This window comes from Dama dama, chromosome 29 (assembly GCF_033118175.1).
Source record: "Dama dama isolate Ldn47 chromosome 29, ASM3311817v1, whole genome shotgun sequence".
NCBI lineage: Eukaryota > Metazoa > Chordata > Mammalia > Artiodactyla > Cervidae > Dama > Dama dama.
Window position 1 is genome coordinate 64,282,851 of NC_083709.1, and position 27,447 is coordinate 64,310,297.

Sequence of the window (27,447 nt, forward strand, 5' to 3'; positions counted from 1 at the left end):
CCTTAGCTTGGCCATCTTGAAAGTGCCTTCTTCCACCTTTTTAAAAAAAAGCATAACTCTCTCACAAAATGAAAGGAATACTTAAGTAGACAGCAAGAGGATGAATCACAGTTACTGAAGATGCTGCAGACCCAGAACATGAGCCTGCTGCCTCAGACTCTACTTCTTTATCCTGCCACGCAGGGCTCCTAGATCATGATTCCAGCTTCCGTATCTGGCCTCAGCTTAGAACATACCAGGCGGAGGGAGGGCGGGAAGTACGGTTCCCATTTCACAGATGAAAGAGTGGCTTGCCCTGGGTTCTCAGCCAGAATGATGATTGTAAACCTTTCATTCCCTTCAACAGCCTCTCTTCTGTGACCCCAGCAGCTCAGGCATGTTCACAAGGAGTCAGGGACAGACCCAGGGTTCCCAAGCGGTGAAAGGAAGCAGGCAAGCTCTTTCTCCACTGACAACTTCACGTTTCTCCCTTCCCAGGTAAGGAGAGACTCCTGAGGGCACGCGACACTGCACACCAAGAGACAATCCACTTCACTGTCGGATGTTTACTGGGAAATAAAACGATCTCCACAATGCAGCCTCGGCAGCAGTGACAGATGGGAATTTGTTCTGAGATTTACAACTCACAAGTGCCATCTCTCCAGTCTCCACTTCCCAACACCCTACACATGAGAAATGAAAACATCTTTCACTCTAGCTCTCTTCCAAGGAAGCTGATAAGGAAGAATCAAGCTGAAACAGAGATAGTTCCGGCTTCTCTCAAAAGATGCTTAATAAATAAGAAGTGTTGTCTGTAAGATAAAATATTCATTGAAATGAACAGAGGGCCCACATCCAGGAGATTAAAACAGCTGACTCCAAAAGAGCAACTGACCTGTCCCATCCATGTGTTCCTGAAAGAACATGCTTGTTTTTTTTTTTTCTCCCCACAGTTTACCTGAGACAGCCTAATACCCATTACCTTCACTAAAAGGAAAAAACATGAATGCGCCTCAAAAATACATGTCAGAACAAAAGACACCGCTATACAGCCAGCAACACCTCAAAAAACCCAGTGGCTCTGCCAATTAAGGGAATTTACACGCATCAGTCCTCCATAGACCCAAACCTGCCCAAATCATCGGGGAAACTAAAATGTTTCTCAACATGACAGCAAGGCTGGGAAAACTCAACCTTCTACCCATTCATCAGCTTGCACTAATTAGTAAACTTTTTTTTTTTTTTTTACGTTATTGACTATAGATTTATAACCACAGAACACACAAGCAAAACAATTTACAAAGCTATCAGAAAAGGCATTTTTGATGAACAGTGGTGGTTTGAGGCAATATGTATCAATCTAAACAGGTGGTTCTCAAACAAAGCAATTTTGATACCCTTTTCCCCCACCCCAGGGACATTTGGCAACATCTAGATATTTATGGTTGTCACAGCTGGGAGGGAGGGAGGGAGGAGAAGTGCTACTGGCGTCCAATAGGTAGAGGCCAGGGATGCTGCTCAACACCGCAATGCACAGAACAGCCCTCATCACAGAGAGTTCACAAGCCTAAAATGTCAGTAATGCTGAAACTGAGAAATTCTGGTCTAGGTCTAAGTTTAGAATGCTGTACCATTATGTTAGAATCCATGTTCATATATGCCAAAGGATTTGCCAAATTGTTTAAAACCCAAAAGTACTTTTCAGTTTTCAATTCTTCCCTGTCCTTTCTCCATCAAGTACCTTGTCACAACCCCCCAAAATGAGCAGCTGCTTACGCTGACTCCAGTTAACAATTCAAAATAAACAGCAACTTCACATTTTACAAAACAATTTGGGGAAAGAGCGACACTGGGAACTTTTATAGACTGTTCTGGTGCCGCAGAGATGATTAGGGAAAGGTTTAGTTTGGGGCATGAGGAGATAAATGCACTCATTCTTACCCAAACAGTTTGAACAGGATGGGAAAGAGATGAGGAAAACAAACACCAAACCCTGAGTTAATGATACTGAAAACCCACAAGGAATAAAACAACCTCATCCATGTCAAACAACAGCCATGCATTTAGAATTTTAATTCACATTTTACCTAGTGCAACCTGGGTCAATTATATTGCTATAATGAAACTGACTTTGTTGTTTACATTCAGAACTTTAATAATAGTGAGGTGGTTTTTACATTTTTGTTTCTAAAACAGGTATAGCACAGGATTTATCACCACAGAGCTGCCTATACAAGTAGAAAGGAAACCAGAATAAAAATGAAGACCAATGTCCCCCCTCACCCCCACTAGATATTAATAAGTTCCTCATTACCAACCACTGAATCAATTTGAATTTCTGAAATTTAACCCACTTTACAACCTTTGGGAAAACTATGTCACACAGACCACAAACTGAACCCAACCAGAACTAAAACCATGCTCCAAAATAGCATCTCCAATGCTAAAAGTGTGACAGTAAGTGGCATTTATAGCACTTGGTATTTAAAGACTTTTAAAAGGGAGGTGGGGGGTGGGGAGTGAAAAGGAGCATTTGTTGACAGTTTTCTCCAAATCACTCTTCCTTGGTTTCTTTTGCTATTACTCTGTTCTTTAAAATGCTCAGTTCTTATCTCTGGAGAGTGCAGAAAAAGAAAATTGGTATGCTACGATAAACAAGTGGGCGAGGTGGGGAAGAGCTGTGTGGCAGCAGAGACATCAAGGACACTACTCTGGGAGTGATCTGAAAACCTCCCATTATGTGGATGGCCTCTCGTGTGAAGAGGGGCAGGGGTGATGAACAGGCAGGAACTGCTTGCTGGGGCCAAGAATTCACAAGCCACTTGAAGACAATAAAAAGTAAGTAAATAAATAAATCCACTCAAAGGCCCCATTTTGATGCAGGAGGACACAGAAGCAAAACTGATGACCTACATGTAGGCAGGCAACCAGATGAAGGCCTAAGACTCTGAAAAGGATCTAAACTCATCTTTTCTGTTTCTCAGCTAATCGGCACAGGCCAACCTGTTCTGCATCATCACCCTGACTTATTCAGTCTACCTGCCCTGGGTGCCTATTTCCATCATGACTTAAAACTAGAGTTAGTTTTTAAAAGCCATGTTTACTTAAGTAGATCCACTTCTAAAACCACATAACATTTCAATAAAAAGATGCTCACCATCACCAGCCATCAGAGAAATATAAATCAAAACCACAAATGAGACAGCATGTCACACCCACTAGGAAGACTAGGATCAAACAATGGACAATAACAAGTGTTGGAGAAGAAGCAAGAGAAACTGGAATTCTCACCCACTGCTAGGGGGGAACGTAAAACGGTACAGCCACTGGGTTGTTTAAAAAGTTGGATGGAATTACCATATGACCCAGAGACTCCATTCCTAGATATAAACACCAGATAAAAGAAAACATGTCCACAGAAAAATTTTTATACAAATGGTTCAGTTCAGTCGCTCAGTCGTGTCTGACTCTTTGCGACCCCATGGACCGCAGCACGCCAGGCCTCCCTGTCCATCACCAACTTCCGGAATTTACTCAGACTCATGTCCATTGAGTCAGTGATGTCATCCATCTCATCTTCATACAAATGTTTACAGCAGCATTATTTATAATAGCCAAAATGTAGAAACAATTAAATGACCAGCAAGTGACTGAACGGATAAACAAATGCAGTATATTGATGTAATAGAATACTGTTCATCAGAAAAAAGACTGAAATAAATACCTTCTACAACATGTAAAAACCTTGAAAACATGCCAAGTGAAATAAGCCAGACATAAGGGCCATATATTATGTGATTCCATTTATAGGAAATATTCAGAACAGACAAATCCATAAGAGATAGAAAGATTAGGCGTTGCCAGGGAGTTGAAGGGATGGAGAAGGGGGTCTTGACTGCTAATGAATATGAGTTTATTTTGGGAGTGATGAAAATGTTCAAGAATTACATATTAGTAATAGTTATACAAGTTTGTAAATATATTAAAAACACTGAGCACTGCGCTTTTAAAAGGGTGAGTGAGGGACTTCCCTGGCGATCCAGTGGTTAAGACTTTGCCTTCCAATGCAGTGGGGGTGCAGATTCAAACCCTAGTTGGGGAGCTAAAAGTTCATATGTGTCACAGCCAGAAACAAAAAAAACATAAAATAGAATCAATACTGTGAAAAATTCAGTAGAGACCTTAAAAATGGTCCACATTTTAAAAAACTCTTTGGAATAAAAAAGCAGGGTGAATGATAGATACAGTACATAAATCACCCATCAATTAAAAAAAACCACATAGATCTAATAATTAAAATGAGACGCTCTACTTTCTATTTGGAAGACTTTTCTTCTTCCTCTGAAAACAGGGAAAATATAATGTTTTTTAATAAATCCAAATAAAAATCATATGAAAATATATGAGGACATGAACAAGTAAACAACGCTTCAGCAAGCTTCCTAATAATTAAAACCACACTGCCTATTCAGAAGAACTGAGACACTGAGGCCAAGCCCTGCATTTGTTAGAGATACCTACGTGTACCCTCAGTAAAAAAAAAAAAAAAAAAGTCAGATGCAGAGAAGACTTCTCAGCTGTATTGTTTCATCCCTTTGGAAAATTAATAAAAGGGCTGAACTATTGGAATTTAAGTGGCAGGTAAGTCACTAAACAGAAGCTGGTAGAGCTGGAAGATCCATGTTTGTTGTGTTTTATTTACTTCCTGTGGTAGCAGGCTATGCATTATTCTCCTAGGGTGAATTTGTTTTATAAAGAAAGTTACAGCTGGGTTATTGATGGGCGTTCCAGGGATTAACTGCATGCTCATAAGAATAAGAGGCTAACCTCATCCTCTTAAACTTCACACACTGCAATCCTATAGACGGCTGACAGCTACAGCCGGAGGAGAAAAATAATCCAACATTTCTGCTAATCCTTAAACCAATCATCTCATGCAACAATGGGGAGTCCTTTAGGTCTACAACTCAATCTCTTCAGGACAGAAAGGCTCCTTCTACAGTCACATCAGGAGTTTGTATTCGCAGCCGTCACCTACACAAACACACACAGTCAGATACCACAAACCACTCTAGGCTTATTTCATACTAAGTTGTTGTAAAGTATAGAGAATTATAAATTTGCCTATGAAGTAAGAATACACACACCTGACCAAAACCAGAGCCCCACAGACCTTGACAGAAGTTATATTTGGAGAAAGTAAGTTAGATCACATGCAAATAAATGAGAAAGGATAAACAAGGCTGCTTATATTAACTCCAAATTTCCCCGAGTTCCTGATGTTCATATACTGCTATGGAAAATTGTTTACACTTTCTTATATCCAACAATCAGCATGGAAGCAGCTATCAGAAATCTGGCACTTTGTGGTAGGGGAATTGGTCATCTGGGCATCTTTTCTAATTTTGCCCTCCTTCTAATTCTATCTCAAGGATCCCTGCCACTTTGCAGTGCCAACAAAAGAACTGGTCCCTTCTCCCTTTATGCTGAGTAAGGAAGCCAAAAGTGCCTGATCCTCACATTTTTGCTTCTCAAACTTCTCTCCATCTGTTCCCCAAAGTGAACTTCTCCCCTCAGTTCTGAATTTTAAGTTTGTTCACCAAAAGTTAAATGGCAGTGCTTCCGCACTGCCGTGTCCTTATTAAAACTCATTCACACACTAATTGCAGAAGCAGAGCATCTGGTTGGGTCTAATCTCAAACACCAACATCCACGTAACCACCAGAAAAGACAAGAGGAGGTGACTCACTGCCTGGAGTAATCACCCCTTGAAGAAGCTTGGTCAACTGGACCCAGAGATCTGCTACAGGCACCGAGAGAAAGCAGGCAGGAAAAACTGCAGTCCAGGGGAGTCAGTTCACCCACATGTCAGGTAACAGCTACCGGTCAGTCTTGCCCTCTACAAAAGCCACACAAGGTAAATGGCATTGTGCACCTGAAGACGGACGCTCATGGAGGTTAACTGGCTGCACGAGATCACAAAGCATAGTAGTGCCCAAGTGTCCCAATCAAGTCCAGTCTTATCCTAGGCCCAGGTAACATGGGTACCAACACGGGCGCCATGTTATCCAAGGTTCAGTTCAGTTCAGTCCCTCAGTCGTGTCTGACTCGTTGCGACCCCATGAACCACAGCATGTCAGGCCTCCCTGTCCATCACCAACTGCCAAAGTCTACCCAAACCAATGTCCATTGAGTTGGTGATGCCATCCAACCATCTCATCCTGTCATCCCCTTCTCCTCCCACCTTCAATCTTTGCTAGCATCAGGGTCTTTTCAAATGAGTCAGCTCTTTGCATGAGGTGGCCAAAGTATTGGAGTTTCAGCTTCAGCATCAGTCCTTCCAATGAACACCCAGGACTGATCTCCTTTAGGACGGACTGGCTGGATCTCCTTGTAGTCCAAGGGACTCTCAAGAGTCTTCTCCAACACCACAGTTCAAAAGCATCAATTCTTTGGCACTCAGCTTTCTTTATAGTCCAACTCTCACATCCATACACGACCACTGGAAAAACCATAGCTTTGACTAGATGGACCTTTGTTGACAAAGTAATATCTCTGCTTTTTAATATGCTATCTAGGTTGGTCATAACTTTCCTCCCAAGGAATAAGCGTCTTTTAATTTCATGGCTGCAATCAGCATGTGCAGTGATTTTGGAGCCCCCCAAAATAAAATCTGACACTGTTTCCACTGTTTCCCCATCTATCTGCCATGAAGTGATGGGACCAGATGCCATGATCTTAGTTTTCTGAATGTTGAGCTTTAAACCAAGTTTTCCACTCTCCTCTTTCACTTTCATCAAGAGGCTCTTTAGTTCCTCTTCACTTTCTGCCATCAGAGTGGTGTCATCTGCATACCTGAGGTTATTGATATTTCTCCCAGCAATCTTGATTTCAGCTTGTGCTTCCTCCAGCCCAGCATTTCTCATGATGTACTCTGCATTTAAGTTAAATAAGCAGGGTGACAATATACAGCCCTGACATACTCCTTTTCCTACTTGGAACCAGTCTGTTGTTCCATGTCCAGTTCTAACTGTTGCTTCCTGACCTGCATATAGGTTTCTCAAGAAGCAGGTCAGGTGGTCTGGTATTCCCATCTCTTTCAGAATTTTCCACAGTTTATTGTGATCCACACAGTCAAAGGCTTTGGCATAGTCAATAAAGCAGAAGTAGGTGTTTTTCTGGAACTCACCTGCTTTTTCTATGATCCAGCAGATGTTGGCAATTTGATCTCTGGTTCCTCTGCCTTTTCTAAAACCAGCTTGAACATCTCAAAGGTCACAGTTCACGTACTGCTGCAGCCTGGCCTAGAGAATTTTGAGCATTCCTTTACTAGCATGTGAGATGAGTGCAATTGTGCGGTAGTTTGAGCATTCTTTGGCATTGCCTTTCTTTGGGATTGGAATGAAAACTGACCTTGCCCAGTTCTGTGGCCACTGCTGAATTTTCCAAATTTGCTGGCATATTGAGTATAGCACTTTCACAGCATCATCTTTCAGGATTTGAAATAGCTCAACTGGAATTCCATCACCTCCACTAGCTTTGTTCATAGTGATGCTTCCTGAGGCCCATTTGACTTCACATTCCAGGATGTCTGGCTCTAGGTGAGAGTGAATGATCACACCATCATGATTATCTGGGTCATGACGATCTTTTTTGTACAGTTCTTCTGTGTATTCATGCCACCTCTTCTTAATATCTTCTGCTTCTGTTAGGTCCATATCGTTTCTGTCCTTTATTGAGCCCATCTTTGCATGAAATATTCCCTTGGTGTCTCTAATTTTCTTGAAGAGATCTCTGGTCTTTCCCATTCTATTGTTTTCCTCTATTTCTTTGCGTTGATCGCTGAGGAAGGCTTTCTTATCTCTCCTTGCTATTCTTTGGAATTCTGCATTCAAATGGAGAGTTTTTTTAATAAGTATTTATTAAATGGAGAGTTTAATAAGTATTTTTCCTTTTCTCCTTTGCTTTTTGCTTCTCTTCTTTTCACAGCTATTTGTAAGGCCTCCTCAGACAGCCATTTTGCTTTTCTGCATTTCTTTTTCTTGGGGATGGTCTTGATTCCCATCTCCTGTACAATATCACAAACTTCCATCCTTAGTTCATCAGGCATTCTGTCTATCCCTTAAATCTATTTCTCACTTTCACTATATAGTCATAAGGGATTTGATTTAGGTCATACCTGAATGGTCTAGTGGTTTTCCTGACTTTTTTCAATTTAAGCCTGAATTTGGCAATTAGGAGTTCATGATCTGAGCCATAGTCAGCTCCCGGTCTTGTTTTTGCTGACTGTTTACAGCTTCTCCATCTTTGGCTGCAGAGAATATAATCAATCTGATTTCGGTGTTGACCATCTGGTGACATCCATGCGTAGAGTCTTCTCTTGTGTTGTTGGAAGAGGGTGTTTGCTATGACCAGTGCGTTCTCTTGGCAGAACTGTACTAGCCTTTGCCCTGCTTCATTCCGTACTCCAAGGCCAAATCTGCCTGTTACTCCAGGTGTTTCTTGACTTCCTACTTTTGCATTCTAGTCCCCTATAATGAAAAGGATATCTTCTCAGGGTGTTAGTTCTAGAACATGATGTAAATGGTCTTAGAAACATGAGCACAGATGAAACACTGAGAAGTTAGGCAGCAGGTATTTGGTTAGAAATAGTAAAACTATGCAATTGTTCTCTTTAAAAAAGAAATTGCACTCTGCTAATTATTCTTTCACTTTTTAATCAAAAAGCAACCATGTTTCTTCAGGGAGTGGGAAAACTTGGCTGACAGTAAGCACAAGGGTTAGGACTTCCTATGGTGGTGGGGACCATCTGTACCCTGAGAGGGTGTGGCCCAAAGAGCATGTGCCTGTACCAGTGGTCAGGTCTGTACACTGTACATTTCACATGTGAATTACACATCAATTTTTAAAAATCCATGTGTGTACAGGTATGTACATAGCCATATCTATGTTTGTATGACATTTTAATTTTATATGATATAAAACCAATTATATGTGATGTAATAAATCCAGTTAAAAGACAACACTAATTATTTGGAATCCTAATCTCAGTTTAGAATCAGTTACTTAGTGTTAGAGCAGGTAGAAGAGAGTTCTAAGTTCCCAACTACCTAAATACTACAATGGGGAGTAATGAACTTAGAGTCCTTTGGTCAATTTTCTTTTCCTTCAGGTAGCCATTAGCTATTCCACAAATAAAATGTTACATTAAGTCAATAAACTATTTCATTTTGAGCATTTTTAATAGCATTCCAAATTTGAAAAAAATATTTGAGGAATTCTGAATAAATTGTGTTGTTTATCCCAATGTTTGGGGGGGAAAAAAAAAATCAAGGTTCAAGTAAGTTCCCTTCCCACAATAAACTTGCTTTCTAAAGTACAAGTGAGCTTGTGTCAAACTGAATAAACCCTGTGCCTATTAAGATCTCTGCATTATTATTTTTTATTGTTACAAGAACATATGTTTAATAGCAAGAGAGCTTAAAAAAAATTCAAAATGTAGGGTTGCAGTTATTATTCTGATTATCAAATCTACCTTCAAAGCTATTTTTAAAAAGTATAACCAAAAATATCTCAAATATCTAAGAAGCTTATCTTTCTTAAATACCAGTAATCTATGTAAGTTGAAGGCAGATGCTGCAGTGAAAAAGATTTATAATTCAGTATTTCCCCTCAGACATGAAAACTAAATGTTCTATGCCAGTGCAAAATGGGTACCATTAATTCACTCCACAAAAATGGAAAAAAGTAGAACCTCTCTCTTCCTACTAAAAGAGCATCCACAGTCCCAGGACACAGCTAACCTCACCTAGAAGCCTGGTGTCCTTAGGGAGATATAACTTCTTCCAGGTTTGCTAAAGAGAAATATCTTTAGCCCTGTCAAGCAAGCAGCAAGCTCCTTGATTGTACCTTAAAGGGGATGAGAATGTTTCGGTTCATCTGAATTTTAAAGGGTACTCTTTCATGATCTTTCACACTTGTAATAGATGTCTAAACCGTTAAATTACTATTTCTTTTCTTAGCCTGAAAGTCGATGCAGACGAAGAGCATGGCCTCTCCCATTGTTCTCTCCCCCAAGTCGGCCCCTGCACAATCCTGACAGCTGCTAGCAAACCAGGCTGCGTTTACTCTGCGCGCAGCTGCTGCCTGTAGGAACAGACAGCCTCCCAGAGCCTCCTCCCCTCTGGGGAGGCAGGTCGACACACTGCATGTTCAATGAAGGGGTGCAAAGGTCCACTGAATTGTCAACCCAATTTTATGCTACTTCGATTTTCCAGGACGCGCACAGCTCCTTTCAAGCAAAAGCCAAGCATATGCCAGAGCATGAAACTTATGGTGCAGGATAATTATTGATCACTACAAACTTTAAAAGAGCCTGCCGACATAAATTAATATACTGATCCAAACATTACAATTATAAAAGCCGCACATGCCAATATGCTGAAAACTCATAACTGGCGTCAAGTCTTGTGCTGGGCCCAATTCACTGATTTGGGTTATTGTTGCTAGCTATCAGAGCTAATCTGCCTTTATAATCTCAACATGTTTCCTGGACTAAAGCCATTCATAAAATTAGCGATTCATCTGCCCTTGCAAAACAACCTGTTATTTTTATTTTCTGATTCAACTTGAAATGAGTATTACCTATAAACATCTGGTTAACACAATTTCCTCCTTTCTAATGGGTAGGATTGGGCAGTGGCTTTGAGGGCGTAAAGAGTACAAAGTTTTACCATCAAGAAATGATATGTAAAAATTTAGAGCCTATCAGAAAACAAACATGTTCCACAAAGTTGAACTGGGTACTTGAGAACTGCTTTGCATATGTTTTCCTTTAATCAAAACAGGCTTTTCCATCCTCATTCATTTGGGTTAAAAAAATTCTGCGCTCAAGCTACAAGTACAATTTGCTATTAGTCTTTGCTAATCAAACACAGTACATGCAAAAGTACCAGTGAATATTTGATTTGATCTCTGAAATAAAGCAATTCATTACACAAGAAAAGGGTACAGAAGGCAGCAGACAAATGCAGATGTAATTGTGTTTTTTGTTGAATGTGATTAGAGAGCCCACTAAGCAACAGTCAAAAATGTGATACTAAGGGGGAGAGATGCAGAGCCCGGATCTGGGGGGAAGGGGAGGAGGGAGAATTGTTTATGCAGAGCTAAGCTGTCAAGTGTAATAAAGCAGCTTGAATAAAATTTAAGCTGAAAATCCACTGAAGCTCCCCATTTCAGGGAGGAAAAAGCTATTAAAAGGAAATGAAGGTCACCCTCCCAGTTTATTTCACCTAATTGACTGCCAATAGCTTACCACAGGCAACCCGACTGCAGATCTGCAATTGAGAAACTGATGAAAGGAGAGTTTTCAAGCTGAGGCTCATTCTTTAATCCTCCTTGGCTCTTATGTTTTTCTCCATCTCCAGTTGGGATGTAATTTTAAACCCTGATGGATTAACTGGTTCCATTGTCTGTGGCCGTCACTGCACTATGGCACTCTTAATCCCTACAGCAGCATGTCTAATTATCATTACAAAGTGTCTGAGGGAACTATAAAGACCAGCAGGGCATCTTCTCACAAGCAATTAACATAAATTGATAAATGAGTGATTTGAATCCGCTCAAGGCACTCACGTATGAATAAAATCAGAAAGGACAGTCCCTTGTTTCAGCTACTTCTTTCGCTTAGGCTGGAAGGGCAGAAAAAACATGAGAACCGCCCTGGATCCTGCAGTTGGGGGTTGAAGGAAGGGGCGTGGTCGGGGGGTGGGGAATGAACTCATGCAGGAGATGGACCCCACGGTTCACCAGGCTCATTAAAGCAGAGCAAATGACTTGTGATTGACAACCAGTTGCCAGCAAGGAGCACTAACTGAACTCAACCCAGAAGAGCAGAAACCTCGTGAAAGGCTAGAGGGCACCAGGGCAGACAATTATCACTTCTTCAACGGCAAGAGGGCTTTCTTTTCATCTGGGTGCCACTTAAAACTTCATGAAACAGCCACAAGAAAAGCAAAACAGTTACACATAGGTTCTAATACCCTGGGAAAGCAAAAGGCAAAAGAAGCAAAAGATAATGAAATAATTCCCAGTGATGTCTTGACCCCAATTGGGATCTAAAGTTATATGGCAGGAGTAAGGAAAGTAGGTATTTAAAACCTTCACCTAAAGCTTTAACCTGAGGGAGCAGGATAAACTATATTTATTTTCCCATTGAAAAGAAGATGTATTTTGTTCCCATCCTAAAAAAGGTTGCTATTACCTCCCTATCGCCAAGTGTTCTTCCCTTATACTCCTCAGTGTACCTGAAACCACTTCCCCATACCTGAAACTGCCTCCCCCTCTCCCACTGATCAAAAAGGTCAAGGTTAACTTCATATTATATACAGATTAGATATAGATTAAGCCAACAAATTTAGAAGAAATGAAAGCTGGTTATACACACTGTAGGAGGTAGACCTGGGAGGCCACGTACCCCGATGATGGCATTCAGCTCTGCCATGGTCACCTGTTTGGCACGCTCGACAGCCTGGGCCACCTGCTGTTGATGCTTTGAAAACAAGAAGAAAAGGTATTAGTGAGGCAGCCAAGAACTTCACTGTACCTTCCAACAACAGGACAAATGCTGCATGTGGTGCAGACTGAGGTGTAAAATGAGTTTAAATGCGAACTTGTTGGAGCACACATCATTTCACGGAACACAGACAACCAGGGGAAGGAAAACAGGGGTGCTGCCCATCTTTCTAAGCAGTACCCGTCAACTTCTGATGGGAATTTGGGGTTCAGCATGGTAGAAAGTCAAAAAAAGACATAAAAAATGGTAATGTGAAGCCTTAGAAATCAACAGTATGGGATCTGGAAGATCATCCTGATTCTCAGAAAGGGTTTGCTATGGTAAATTTGAGCAGGAGAAATTTACAGCCATTTAAAACACCCCTTTGGATACTTAAATTTTAAACATTAAACCTGCAATCTCTTCTCCGGTCAACAAATCTCAACCCACCAGTTGGTTCTGGACTCTGGGAATTCCTTTCCTCCTTTAGTCCTTAGATGTTTCACCCGCCAGAGGAGAAAGGAAAGACACACAGACAGACAGACACACACACATACACACATACACACGTGCTCTCTCTCTCTGAGATCACAGGCTGCAAATAGCCTGCACACCTCCCAGGTACACTCACAAATAAAAACAAAGTTGCACGTCTCTTTGGGAGAAAGGAGACTATATATAGCAGAGACCCAAATTACTAAAGGTTTCAAAAGGCCAACAAATCTAAATTGTAACATCACTTAAGTGCTATGCTGGAAAAGGCTGCCATAGTAAGAGCAGAGATGGTGCTACCCAGCATGGAGCAGTAAATGCCAACAAGAACAGACACTCAGCATTCCAGCTCCAAGGCCCACAAGCTTTTCACTCTGTCTCAAGATATACGCATCCTGTACACACTTAAAACACAGTTTTACATTTATTAGCTTGTATCCAAAAGTAAACTTTAAAGCAAAACTAAAACTGGTTTTGAGTCAATTTCATAGGTTTACTCACACAAAGAGCTTTCCCCTCTCAAAATATTAAGGTTAAACTCCTATCTATGACTTTGCAACTTAATAAAATGGCTCCTATATGGATATAACTCTGTAAGCCAAGGTAACATGAACATGTAACATGAATGCTCTTAACCTTAAGAGTATTGGCATCCACTCCCTCCACAGACAGCATTAAGTCAATCTGCCTTGAGGTACAAGGACAAATGAAATACCTGCTCCCATGATCAAGTCAACCCTGATGGAACCATTTTTAAAAAGCAGTAAAAGAAACAGTAAAAGGACACATTAATCATCAGAAGCTATCAAGTTTATACTACTCCTCTAAGAAAAGCTTTATGCTTGGCAGTCATTTTGCAGTTTTCCATAGAAAAGAATTAATTTAAGGTTGAGCTATCGTCACTTCCACAGTATGCCCTTAGATCTATGAGATGGAATAGCAGGGGGTTTACACACTTCAGCTGTAACAGATGTTCTTCACACTTGTTCCTCGTGATAAAATTAACATCTTAAAACTAGCTAATTTGCAAACAGAGAAGCAACATAATTGCACTTTAACAGCTGAACAGCTTTACTTACTTCCTGAGACAGAAATGGGATGACTTGTGCACAAATCGTATTCAATCTCTTGGCGATTTCAGTCTATAAAGACAAAGCCATATAAATGGTTAGCGTATTTCATAATTGGTTCAGAAAGATAAAACCTCATACCCAACAGTGGAGTCCTCTACTGCCTCACTGAGGGCATAAAATTGCTTTCCCAGGCTATGTGAGCAATATTTATCTTGAGATAAACAGTAGATATTAATCCCACTTGCAAAGAAAGACATAATCGCACGTTTTATTGGTCACTTAAATAAGAGATAATGGGTAGTTTAATTGAGTCAGAAAATCTATGCAGTTTGAGGCTATATAATCATTTAACCTGGTGATTCCAAACCCTTCTGTACACTTATTCAATTATGGCATACCAGAGCACTTTTATGAAGCAAGTTCATTCAAACAAAGTCAGAACCCTGGAGAGCAGAAGCACTGCCAAAGCAGACTAGCTCTCAAGATAAGGTCCAGAGCGAGAGAGTGGAAGACCTCCTTCCACTTGTTTTGACTCCTGCACAACTGAAATTGAACTTTAATGTTAGTAAGCCTTCACCAAGTTTCAAAATTGCAAACAAGCCTAGAAAACACTGCTGAAACAGACTCAAATCCAGACAGTCAAGTCGAGGGGTTCTGGATATCTGTAAAGTTTTACCACAATTCAGCATCAAATGCCAGGAGCAAAGTGACAAGGCCCACAGTTCCAATGAGTTTAAGAAAATGGGTCCTGAGTGTCTGCAGCACAGGCTATTCTAGAGCAAGGAGGAAAAGTCCCTGCTCAGCTCCAAAGGCACAGGAATCCCTCTGCACAAGGGACAAACTGGCAAAGGAGGGAATACGGTGTGCTCTGCTCCCAGACTAAGAAGGATCCCCCTGCCCACCCCTCCTCCCAAACCCTGCAGCAATGCAACAGAACCTGCTTTCCTCTAACTCTGAAGAACAGTTCTGTTAGGGGGAGCAGGGGGTGGAGAAAGACATCTGAAGAGTCCCAAGTTGACCTTATGTATGTATTTCATCATTTCTGTCAATGCTTACCGATGCCACCTCCATTACTGAACCAGACAATGAAAAGGACTATGGGGAGGAAACAAAATAAGCAGAGCACAACCATGCCCTTGAGAAAGAGAGAATGGAATAACTGAGATAAAGTAGAAACCTCAGGAACTGTATAATCAAGTACATAAAAAAGAGCTGCCTTTTGTCCTCTGAGATGATTCCAGTTAACTGAGCAACAAGCCTTTCCTTTTATGGGATTGGATTTACGCCAATCCAACTCAATTCTCCCTGACCACCACTGAGACAGGGTTACAGACCGTGCCTTGGAAGAAATGTACTGGAAAGGGAAATCACTGGTATAGAGAACAATCCCATGACCTTGCTTGAACAAGTGGAGCTAACAGATACGTACATGCAAAAAGGGCAGAGCTGTAGCAGGTGCAATCACAAAACTGGGTCAGCCCCACCTAGCTCGTTTGATCACAGCCACCCACTCAAGCGAACACAAGGTCATGGCTCTCCTGGAAAGCATGGGCCAGCTACCCTTGCCTTTGCAACAAGGTTCTACCCTGTATGTCTGGGTAGACATAAAGGGGCAGAGATGCCCTTTGTGGGGTCTGAGGTCCTCGCTCTCCACTTTCCACCTGCCATACATTCCAAGAGCATTCTGTTCTTACCCGGCCTCCAAAATTCTCTTCATGTTTTCCAATGTTAAAAATCACATCTGCTCACTCTGAGTACATATACGCAGATGTATGCTACACAGAAATACACAAGAACTAAGTCTGCCATCCAGAGACAACCACAGTAACCCTGTGGTGATCCTGGGAAGCAACCCCCAGGCTCTCAATATCTGTGTGTGCACAAGCCCAGAGTGCAGAGAGACACCTCGATATCAACGGGTCCCATGAGGTATACTGCTCTTCTGTAATTTGTTCCTTCCACTCAAACGTGTCACGGACACCCTTCCACTCCATAAAAACAGATATGAGTAAGAACACCATCAGTATATCCCACTACACAAGCAGTCAGGTGTCTGAACACTTCCAACATCGGGGGATATTTATTTTTCACCTAATTTTCCACAATTACACGCTCTACGTCAAATAACCCTTTCCCCAGATCTCTAAAAGGAATCTCTAGAAGTGAAATTGCTAGGTCAAAGTGTCTGCATATTTTAAACTGTAATGCATGCTGATAAACTGCCTAGCAGAGAAGCTTACTGATTTATATTATCAGTCTATGATGGTGCTTGCTCCCCCACCCAGTGTCAATACTGCGTTTCACTGACCTTTTTAAAATCTTTATCCATCTAATAGATTAAAAAATGATCTCATTTTTATTTGCATTACTCTGATTCTTCCTGAAGTTAAACATCTTTTCATATATTGATTGGCCCACTTTATTTTTCTTTTGGTAATTATTCACTCTTGTCTTTTTGTAGTAGTTCCTTCCATAAGATAAAGACTGACTTTTCCACAGTTTTTCCACCTTGTCACCTGTCTTTCAACCTTGCTCAGTATGGGTATGTTGCTGTGCATAACTACGTTTTTACATGGTCGGACTAAAGAATAGCCTTCCTATGTTCCTGGCCTTTGGGTCAGGATGAGAACACTCCCAAATTAAAGAAGCCATTCTTAATTTTCCTCTAGTGCTGCTATGGCTGTACTTTCTACATTTAATTACTTGACCTACATGGAATTTATTTTAGTTTAAGAAGGAAAGATGATCTCCTCTTTAATTAATAATTATATATGTTATTACACAAAGTGGCTTTAAGGTAGAAGTGAACTTCACTGTTCAGGGGACAGTTAAGACCAGGTCTGAATGAAATGAACTCATAAACCTTTAATATTAATCCTTTAATATTAAGAGGAAAATAAAAGAAGTACGGGTTAAAAGCACAGACCACATAAACTGGGTTAGAGCAGCTAAGACTGCAACAGGAGGACGAGTGTTAAAGATCAAAGCTCAAACTGATGCAGAAACATCAAAAGCCATACCATTTGTCCTGGGAATTCTAAATAAATGGTTTGGAAAAGAAACAGAAACGAGAACAACAGAGAAGGGTCTTGTCCCAGCTGTCTCCTTCCTCTGCCAGGTCTCTGATCCCTACTCTTAAAACCATCCTCTGACAAGTGAGCTTGACCTTGAGGCAGGAAATCTAGATTCCAATCTCACCTCTGGTTTACCTTGAAATTCTCCCAGCCAGCTGTAGAGTCCCTGCTCCTGGCAGCGTGAGGACGCATCTGATCTCCCTGACCGTGCTCTGGGAGGTCTAACACATCACCACCACTGCCGCCCTTCAAACAGTCTGCATGGCAACTGACAGCGATTCTCCAGCATCATCTCTTGCTTCAACATAAGGGTATTCTGACAAGAACTTAGCACAAATTAACGAGCAGCAGTGTTCTCTACCTGCGCTTCTATTCCTGACCACAGAGTTTACAAGCAGGTTAAACTGGATAGTTGACCCTGCTTAAGCAGGTGTTGAGAAAGTCCCATAACCTTTTCAGACTGCCTCCTTTCTACCTCTTCCAAAGACCAGACAACTCCAATGGAAAAAAGAAAAAAAAACAAAAACAAAACTGCAGGCTAACTGTGTTTTCCACCTAGAAATCATTTTCCTGACCAAAACTAAAGCTGTATTTGGTACCTTCCAACAGACATATTGTTTATAAGTAAACTTACCCTGTGTCCATATTTCTGACACCATGTAAGGCAACAATACTAGGTCAGCATTCAAGAGCCAGCCCCAAACCAGATTTGCATGGAAACATTGCACCCAAAAGCTTACCCAGCTTGGTAAAGGCCCCGGCATCAGGCCTTGCCTCAGGGACGGCAAGCACCCATCGAAGCAGCAGGAGTCCGTCTGGCCAGAACCAGCTTTTTTTAAAAAGTGCATCATGTATTATTTTATTTTTGGCTACACTGAGTCTTTCTTGCTGTGCGCATGCTTCAGTAGCTGCAACTCATGGCTTAGTTGCCCTGCAGCAGGTAGGATCTTCCCAGAGCAGGGATCGAACCTATGTCTCCTGCATTGACAAGCAGATTCCTAACCACTGGACACCAGGGAAGTCCCCAGAACCAGCTTTTATTCTCATCAGTGCCAACTCCTTTCTCACTGATTTGCTTACGGTAATAAGAGTCAGCCCTCATAAGCCAAGAACTTGGGTTTGCATCTCAGCAAAGTAGTCCTAGGTGTCCTGAGTGAAGTCCCTTCAACGGCTGCGCACCAGGCCTCTTATCACCAATCTCCTTCAGTGATTTATCAGAGTCACATAAGCTAATACGTAATAGTGCAGCTACGGCTGCACTATTATAACGTGCTGTGCTCTCAGCCCAATCCTTTAAGGACGACCTCAAATCCAAACAGAAGCTGCCTGTCCCCTGTAACCCCAATAAACAAACTCTAGGCCCTTCAAGATCCTCCAGAGCAATTTAACTTTATCTAGCAAACTAAGACTAAATGTTGAAAATCACATCTGACATGAAGCTTCTGGACAGTTTCCTACAGCTTCTGGCATCACGGCCGGCATCATGCATCTCAACCTAACAGGAAAGCAGGAGAGAAGACTCCTAATACAGCTCCTCGCTGAACCCTCCCCACCGAAACTGACCACAGGATACCCTTTCCACATTTGGGACTTTCAAAGGAATGCCTTACAGAACCAAAACAGAATCCCCATACGTCCTAAACTCAATGACCAACACGGAACTACATAAACCATTCCCAACCAGTGTTAGGAAAAGGCTCTGCTTCCAGTAAGAAATCACATCTCAGTACAAGAGTCAGGCTGCTGATGTTGCTTAGTTGCTCTGTCGTGTCTGACTCTTTGCAACCCCTATGGACTGTAGCCTGCCAGCCTCCTTTCTATCCATGGCATTTTCCAGGAGGAAAGTATACTGGAGAAAGTATTCTCCAGCGGATCTCCCTGACCCAGGCATCGAACCTGCATCTCCTGCATTGCAGGTGAAGTCTTTACCATTGAGCCATCTGGGAAGCTGGCAAGATTCAGATACATGTATATTTTAACAGAGTTAAAGAGGTCAAATACCTCAAAGGCCAGCAATGAACCGAGCTCTTAAACTGAAGATATGATCTTCTGGGCATCTGAACTTACGTTTTTGGACTTCATGATTCCTAAAAGCTCAGCTCTCCACCTCTTCATACTCCTTCCACCTCATCTAATTACCAGACTGAAGAGCCAGCCTGCTTTCCAACGGCCGCCCACTTCTCCACTACACACCGAGTAATATATAATAAGGGTTGTTGCAGGCTCAAAGCTGGGCGGGGACTGCTTAAGAGTAAATTGCCCATGGGTCTCACAGCAATCCAGTGGCACCCTGCCCAAAGTCAGCTTAGGGAGGCGAAACTCCACCACCATTAAATCACAAATTGATGGATCATAAAAAAATGCCGCTTATGCTGAGGGCTGGCAAACTGATCTTTTGGTTTCCTCGAACTAAGCAGGAGGCCAAGAGAGAAACACAGTGGAGAGCTGGTCATAAGTATCTGGCAAAAGATAAACGGGCCAGAACATGAAAACAAAGCACACAAAAGGAAATAAATAGATAATCTCTAAATCCCTTCTGACTAGAAGGTTCAGAGTCTGTGAAATGACAGCCTTCAATCCAGAAAAAATGTTCAGCCTCACCAGCAACCAACTAAAATGCAAATGTAGTTCTAAGTAAGGTGGGTCATTCTGCACCAGTTATGTTAGCTTATTTTTTAAAAAATTAATGAAATCCAAAGCTGATGAGTCTTCTGGGAAACTGGAGCAATCATACATTACTGATGACAAGAGTAAATTGGTACAGTCATCTTGGAAAGCAACTGGGCAATGCGTTTCAAGAGCATGAAATTATTCAAACCTTTTGGTAAGGCTTCCCACAGCTAAGAATTTATCCTAAGGAAATAGTTCAAATGAAAAGCATTCCATGCATGAAGCTGCTCACTGCAGCGTAAGTTTCAAAGCAAAAGAGAAAAAGTCAGGTAAAGATATAACAGTAGTTCGACACATCACAACCATCTGCAGAGTTTTTTAAAAACTTAACATTTGCTCTCCTGATAAATCAGCTGTCTACTATTAGGAGAATGGTTAAATGCACGACATCAACCCAAAGGCATGGCAGGTAACCATTTTCAAGTCATATTTATGATAATGATGCTTAAATAGCCAACATACTTACTAAATGAACCAGGAGTAGAACAAAGCTGTGGTGTTCATGTGCTTGCGTTTTGTTGTTTTTTAAACAACATATGCACGTGGCGAAGCACTGTAATTTGATACCCCAAATAAAACCAGTGATTATCCTGCAATGGCAGCATTATCAATGCCTTATTTCCGCCAAGAGTGACCTTGCAGATGTCGCCTGCCCTTGATTTACCGTTTGACTGTAGTATTCAATGGGGAAGGGTGGTCAGGCCCCCCACTCCTGTGACGGACCCTGGCACTTTGTCCTAAGGATGCTGACAAACCTGACAACCTTTGGGTGCCCAGCCCTCTCACCATCATCCTATCATACATGGAGAAGCAAATGCCTAAATGAAACGATTTGCCCAGGATCACGAAGATAAGCAGGCACATTCACTGCCTAGTTCTTTCTCCAAGGAAGTGGAAGTGGGAAATTGGAGCATACTCTAGACCAGAACCAAAGCTTACACACTCAGCTTTGTATCCAAAGCAACAGAGCCCACACAGGACCACAGCAGCACAAGGCCATGTCACTGCTGAGCCAACGACGGGACCACAACACGTGGCCCCCGGATGTCAATGACAGGGTCACTGGACTCCTGTTGCCTTGGGTAGAAGTACAGTGCAAGGCAAAGGAGGCATTTCACAAGAAGCCTCCGTCCTAAACTGCAAACCTTAAATAAACAACAGCTGCCAAACAGCACACCTCTGTCCTGCCCTTCAGAGGCAAAGAGAACTGGTGCCTCAGCACTGACTTCAGACAGCCTGGCCCACCAATGGAGCAGAATCCACGAAAACAAAGCCACAAATACATCTCCCATTTCCTGAACACGGTCTCTGACGTACCTTAGGATAATTCAAGATGTTTGCCTAATACTGCATACCCAAAATCATCCATGCAAAACTCTGCAAATAATCTTCCAATACTCTGCCCACCCCTTTAGGAGGGGAAAAGGCTTCTTGGGCTAGAGAGCACCTTCAGAACAACGGTGACACACCAGACTAGCACCCTGCTTCACCAGCACACTCATGAAAAGGGAATTTTATCAGAAATTCTAATGCATCAGAGTAGCTTTTCTGTTTAAAATATAATGACGGAGATAAATGACTAGCCACGATTTGGGGGAAATCCAAATGAAAAGGACTTGAGATCTCTTTAAGTTGAGGATATACTGATGAGGTTATCATGTTTAAGAGTGCCCCAAGTTCACTTGAAGGGTTTGATAAAACAGACAGCTGGACCCACTCTCAGAATTTCTGAGCCAGGAGGTCTGGGGCCCCAGCATCTGCCTTTCTAACTAGGCCCCAGGTGTTCTGCAGATTTCTGGACGAGGGACCACACTTTGAGAACCTTGGAAATTGAATAATCATGACAGAGGCAGCATCTACTGCTTAACACACCTGAGCTCCAATTACATGCAGGCTCTAAATGTCAGTGTAGGTGCCCTTGGAGACTGGACCGGAAAGGTTAAAATAACTCGCCCAGGGTCAGAATTAAGCAGGAAGGGAGGTCAGATCTGTCTCTCTCCAAAGCCTTGCCACAGAGAGAGACGATCGCCTTACTCCACACCTTTTTAGAAAATCAGACCAAGGCAAGAACACAAACCGAGGCTGGAGGAAGCCATTCGCCTACTGTGGGAAACCTCAAACTATATTCATTTAAATGAGTCCACCCGTGGCAATGTAATCTCGCCCCTTCTTCAAGCTGATAATTAAAGCAAAACAAAGAGGACCAGATGACAGAACCCCTTCAGTGGCTCAATTAATCAGAATACAAAGTCACCAATTACAGGCAGATCATAACTTTCACGTTCCGCCTCCTCCTCATTTGGCAGCTTCTACAAGCACATTCTAGACCCCAGCCTTTCCAACAGGGCGCCAACTCGACTCTCTCCTTCCCCTGCTCACCTTTCACACTCACAGTTTCTCTCAGAGCAAGGAGGGGTTAAAATAAAGGGAAAGAAAAACCTGCTGAAGGCTGCCTGGGCGGAGATAACAACACTAATTGCTCCCATTCTCCGGCTCCTTGAGAGGCAGATGCAGGGGTCTGCATCTTCGGAGAAAGCTCTCGGATCTTCTTCGCAGTAGCTCTCAGCAGAGCAACTCAAGTGCCCTTAATTGTTTATGTTCTTAATGCAAAGCCTCTTGAATGCATTCATTTTTAATAGCAGGCTTGAGTGTGGGGCCCATCAAAGAAGGACAAAGCAACTCTATTCATTGGTCCTCCTTCCTGCAATGACAGTTTTCTGATTTATTTGCAAATGACAAGCTTGGCAGGCCCCACTTGAGGGCTGCCCTCTTTTTTTTTTTTTTTTTTTTTAAAGAATTCAGTTGCATTTTCCAAGATGAAGTTGAGTCTGCAACGCTGTGTATTTGTGTAAATTCTTCCCCCTTCAGTTCCTTCTAATTAATGACTTAAATGTTTTGACCCAACTGTTGCCAAGCAGAGCATTTGGGCTTTAATTTGTCATTTTGGTAAAGATGCATCCTTGACAAAAGCATCGCAGCTGTTTCAGTGCCTAAACAGCACATTTCCATTATTCAGAAACCCTTGTTGTGGAGTTCAGAAAGTGCTGCTCACAGGAAATCGTTCTGACTTGTTCCATGATGGAAAAAAGACAGCGTTCGGTGGTGTCAGAGGAAAATGCGCTCTGTTGTGCCACAAGAAGGGTTTCAAGACAAACTCCACGGGGTGAACCACGGAACACTACCATGAATTAATCACCTATTGTTCTGGGAATGGAAAGAGAGCAAGCCTACACCTTTCACCCTCTTCACAGGTCTTAAGTCGTTTAGGGAGCTCATGAGAAATGAGATAGTATCATACAATAGCAGCAAGATCAGTGGGAGGAAGAACCGGCTGCATCAACATGGCATGAAGGCTAAAATTACAATTATGAAAATAAAATATGCCTACGTTAAGACAAAGACTGCACAAGAATATGCAAAAACCAAGTAGCCTCTGAAAACTGGGTTTGTGAGAATGGTCTTGATTCAAAACTTGGAAAGTTACTTTCTTTGCAATAACACTTAAACCCTGTCTTTTTCATCAGAGCAACCTTTTAGGCCCGTTTCCCTGTGGCTCAGTGGTAAAGAATCTGCCTGCCCATTTAGGAGACGAGGGTTCTATCCCTAGGTTGGGAAGATCCCTTGGTGAAGGAAAGGGTCCCAATATTCTTGCCTGGGGAAATGCTATGGACAGCAGAGCCTGGCAGGCTACAGTCCATGGGTTCACAAATAGTTGGACATGACTTAGCGACTAAACAACAACAAACCCATTTCCGGATGGTACTGGCTTCCAACAGTCTGCATCACTGTGCCCCTGCCCCTCCATCATGATAAAGCAAACATCCAGTGCACACAACTATAAAGCACAATTCATCATCAGCTTTAGTTTTTCTCATCATCCCCCCTCCCCACATCCCACATCTTATCTGGAGATCACTGGATAGGTATGAATGTTTCCCTAAAAGGCTGGAATCCTCAGCCAATCTCTATGGTGGGAAAGGAATCTCCTGCCTGAAGGGACCCTAATTTTATAAGCATTCTGCAGCTGAATGACCCATACGAAGGATGGCTGCCACTCTTGTTCTGGAGCAACTTCCTGGGAAAAGCAGCTACTTTGATGACCTACATCAAAGGAGGTCTACGCCATCAAAGCCATGTGACATGCAGGAGAATGGCCCCAAGTTAGAGAGACACATGTGTGTGTATGCACTGGTAACGCCATCCTTGAGTTCCAAACTCAACTCTCAGGTGGAAAGCCCCATCTCTGGGCCTGACTCCTCACAGGTTGAACTGCTGGAGAGGTGGTCCTTTGGGAAGGAAGACAAGGTTCCTGGCATTCCCAGTTGAAACCTGGGGCTCTCTTTTCCGTCAACATCATGTGTCAAGAAACTCCAGAATGCAAGTTACCCCCTATAGTGGCCAGAGGATGAATCTGAAGGGAGGGGGCTCTACTGCAGACTGGGGTTGGGCTTCTGCCTCAGGACAGTCCTCTCCTGGACTCAGAAGTGCCAGAAAAGCATCAAAGTTGGAGGCAAAAAAAAAAAAAAAATGTGCACAGTGACATCAAAAGTCAAGGAAAAAATTCCTTTCTCAAAAGCACCTTAGATCATAATTAAAATGAAATCTGGGGACTTTCCTGGTGGTCCAGTAGTTAAGAATCCACCTGACAATGCAAGGAACACAGGTTTGAGCCCTGATCCGGAAAGACTCCACGTGCTGTGAGACAGCTAAGTCCACGCGGCACAACAAATGAGGCCGTGCTGTGAGCCCGTGAGCCGCAAGAGAAGCTGGCGCACTGCGCCCAGAGAGTGGCCCCCGCTCACCACAACTAAAGGAAGCCCACTCAAAGCGACAAAGACCTAATGCAGCCAAAGTAAAGTATTAATTTACAAAAAATGAAATCTGATAGGCTGGTGAAAATCGTCTTCAAAGCATCACCTTTTGGAAGAACTTTTTTAAGTATTTATAAGGTGGTAAGTACAAGGATCCTAGATGACAGACTTCATTAGTACACTCAAGAACCACAGGCTATTAACTTGGCTATGCAGGTGGATGCAAAGAGAAACAGCATTTTAAACACAAATTAAGGGACTTCCATGGTGGCCCAGTGGTTCAGACTCCCAATGTAGGAGGCCTGGGTCAATCCCTGGTTGAGGAACTAGATCCCACATGCCACAACTAAGACCCAGCACACATAAATAAATGCAAATTAATTCTTAAACAAAGCACCTGATCATCACATCTCATCACAATATGATCCACATAGAAATCTAAGCAGTAAGAGAAAAATAATCATCACTTCTCCAACATAACAATCAAGCTACTTTCAGCGGGTAAATAGTATGCTGTCTGAAGATAATTTAGTCAGGGCTACATGGATTGACCACAAATACATATATAATTAAAAGTATTTAAAGAAAAGAAAAGACCCCTTATGCCCAGCCATATCACCTTGTAACTTTAAAATGACACATCAATGTTATAATGTGTTGCCTAACATTTACCAGGGAAGAATTAAACAAGAAGGGATGAAAGAATACTGAAAGAATACTGGATAATCCAAGAGAGAACAATTTACAAACCAGGGGCCACCCGAAGTTACCACTCCTATCATTCACCAGTTATTTTACAAGTGGACAAATCAATTTTTGTGCTCAAGTGTTTTTAGAAAGCATCCTAGATATTCTTCCATTAATTATGTGGGTTCGGGACATGTCAATTCTTGTTTCCCAGAGCACAAGAAACCAAATTTAACCCACATATTGTGTTACACGGGTCTGCACTCGCATGGTTCCCACAGGGCTGGGCTGGCTCAATAATGTCGAGCTTCTTCTGGAAGAACAGAATAGACTTCCTGCCATTTGGACTGTGAAACACAGTAATCCACCAGGGAATAAAGGTCAATGTTGCACTTTTGGTCATTACTGAATCATTTGAGATGATCTGCGGTGAGGATGAGAGGAAAATCGAAGGCTGTGAGAACGCTGCAAATGGCTTGACCTCAGACCAATTTCCATCTCCATCTGTCTAATAGACATGTGGATAAAAAGCCTCCCTCCTTCTGGGCTACTCTGCTGTTTTCAAACCCACCGCACAAGCCAGGAACCAGTTAAACAATACGTTAATAAGGGGAAATAACCTTCTAAGCCCCAGACTGACACTCACTCCGGTTTTAGGGCATCAGCTCAAGTTTGGAAAGCAATTTTCCAGTCTGCGAGCAGTACTGCAAAGGAGAAATTCTAACGAATATGGAGAATCGTCTGCAGTGCAGGGGCATGTGCCAAAAATCTCCTTATCTGTACATGCAAATATATGCATGCTCACACACCTCCACCCCCCCACCAAAAGACATCCACACGATTTCTATTATGTCTGCTGACACAAAGGAGAACAGCAGTTCCAAAAACTGTGTGCTGCTGAGGAATCTTTTTTCTTGCAAGTGTCCAATTAATGCTGCTTAATCATTATTAAAGCATTTCAATCATTAAATACAAAATATTCCTGGGAACCCAGAGCCTAATTATCACTTAAGCCACGGGATAAATGTTAATATCCTGACTTGACGCTAATACCCCTCTTCACTGGTTCGGTCCAGCTCCTTTGTGAAGGTGATGCTGGTCCATATGTAAGTTTAGGCCCCCACAGTATATCAATGTCAAACAACATCGTGTCAAGCTAAGATTCAATTCAGGTAAGTGCCACTGCCAAATTTTCTTGTTCCCAGACGGGCTTTAAGATTATTTTATTGCTTAAAATTTAATTTGTTCCAACTCGTGTCTCCATGACAACGTTGGCTAACCCTGCAAATCATTTGGGTAATTGGATATCTTATCTTTCTATTGCTCTCAAATCGAATGATTCTGCTAGAATTGTAACAGCCAATCAAATTTACAGTCCTCCTGAGTAATAGACTTGGAAAAGTAGCCACATTCATCTCCTCTTTACAGCCATATTAACCAGTATGCGACAAACAGTAGAGTCTGGTCTTCAAACTATACTCCAAACTCTCAGTGATGTCAATACCAATATCCTCACTGTGCAAAGTCTACCCAAAAGCCCCTTCCCTTTTATACTATTTTAATTTGCAAAGCAACAATTGGTACCCATTCCATACAAATGTTGAGCAATTTCAGCATTTTGAGGGACACCAATGAGTTTATCAGAAGAAGTAATCATAAAATAAAAATCTCAAATTTTGGTGGGTACTTGACCTTGTGATAAAATCATGACCAAAACAACGGCTGTACAAGATGACAGTGGTACACCACCACTGATCTGTCCGGGGCTCTTTCAGGTGGGCAAGCCACATCTGATGTTGTACATTATAAAAATTAAGAATGGATACAGATTTAGCAACCAGTTCAAAAATCTCTGTATCCCTAGAGAAATCCAGTCGAAATGTGACACCCCATTCATTTCATTTAATTCATGAATTCAGAATAGTCATAGCATTCAGAATAATCAATTATGAAATAGAGATTTTTTCGTAAGATTCGAAAGTTAGCAGTTCCGCTCTTGAGTTAGTGGTAGGATTCTGGCCTCTGGTCAGCTAAAAAGGACAGGAGTTGGACACATTTCAATGGTCCAGTTCCAATCTTCTTGGTAGCTGGACAAGGACACTGGCTCC

At 42.1% G+C, this 27,447-nt stretch overlaps 1 protein-coding gene across 13 annotated transcripts in view; it reads right to left on the reverse strand.

The window, feature by feature from the left end:
• Nucleotides 1–27,447, reverse strand: part of LOC133048892 (transducin-like enhancer protein 1) — a 91,403-nt gene that overhangs the window by 46,990 nt on the left and 16,966 nt on the right. For 8 of the 13 annotated variants that reach the window (XM_061132803.1, XM_061132805.1, XM_061132802.1 and 5 more), the window contains exons 5-6: nucleotides 14,104–14,166; nucleotides 12,455–12,529 (exon numbers count right to left, since the gene is read on the reverse strand). In XM_061132803.1, the coding sequence (XP_060988786.1) occupies nucleotides 12,455–12,529; nucleotides 14,104–14,166 (138 nt within the window). Of the gene's footprint in view, nucleotides 1–12,424; nucleotides 12,530–14,103; nucleotides 14,167–27,447 lie in introns of all 13 variants that reach the window. The other 5 variants (XM_061132799.1, XM_061132793.1, XM_061132798.1 and 2 more) reach the window with 1 other exon arrangement.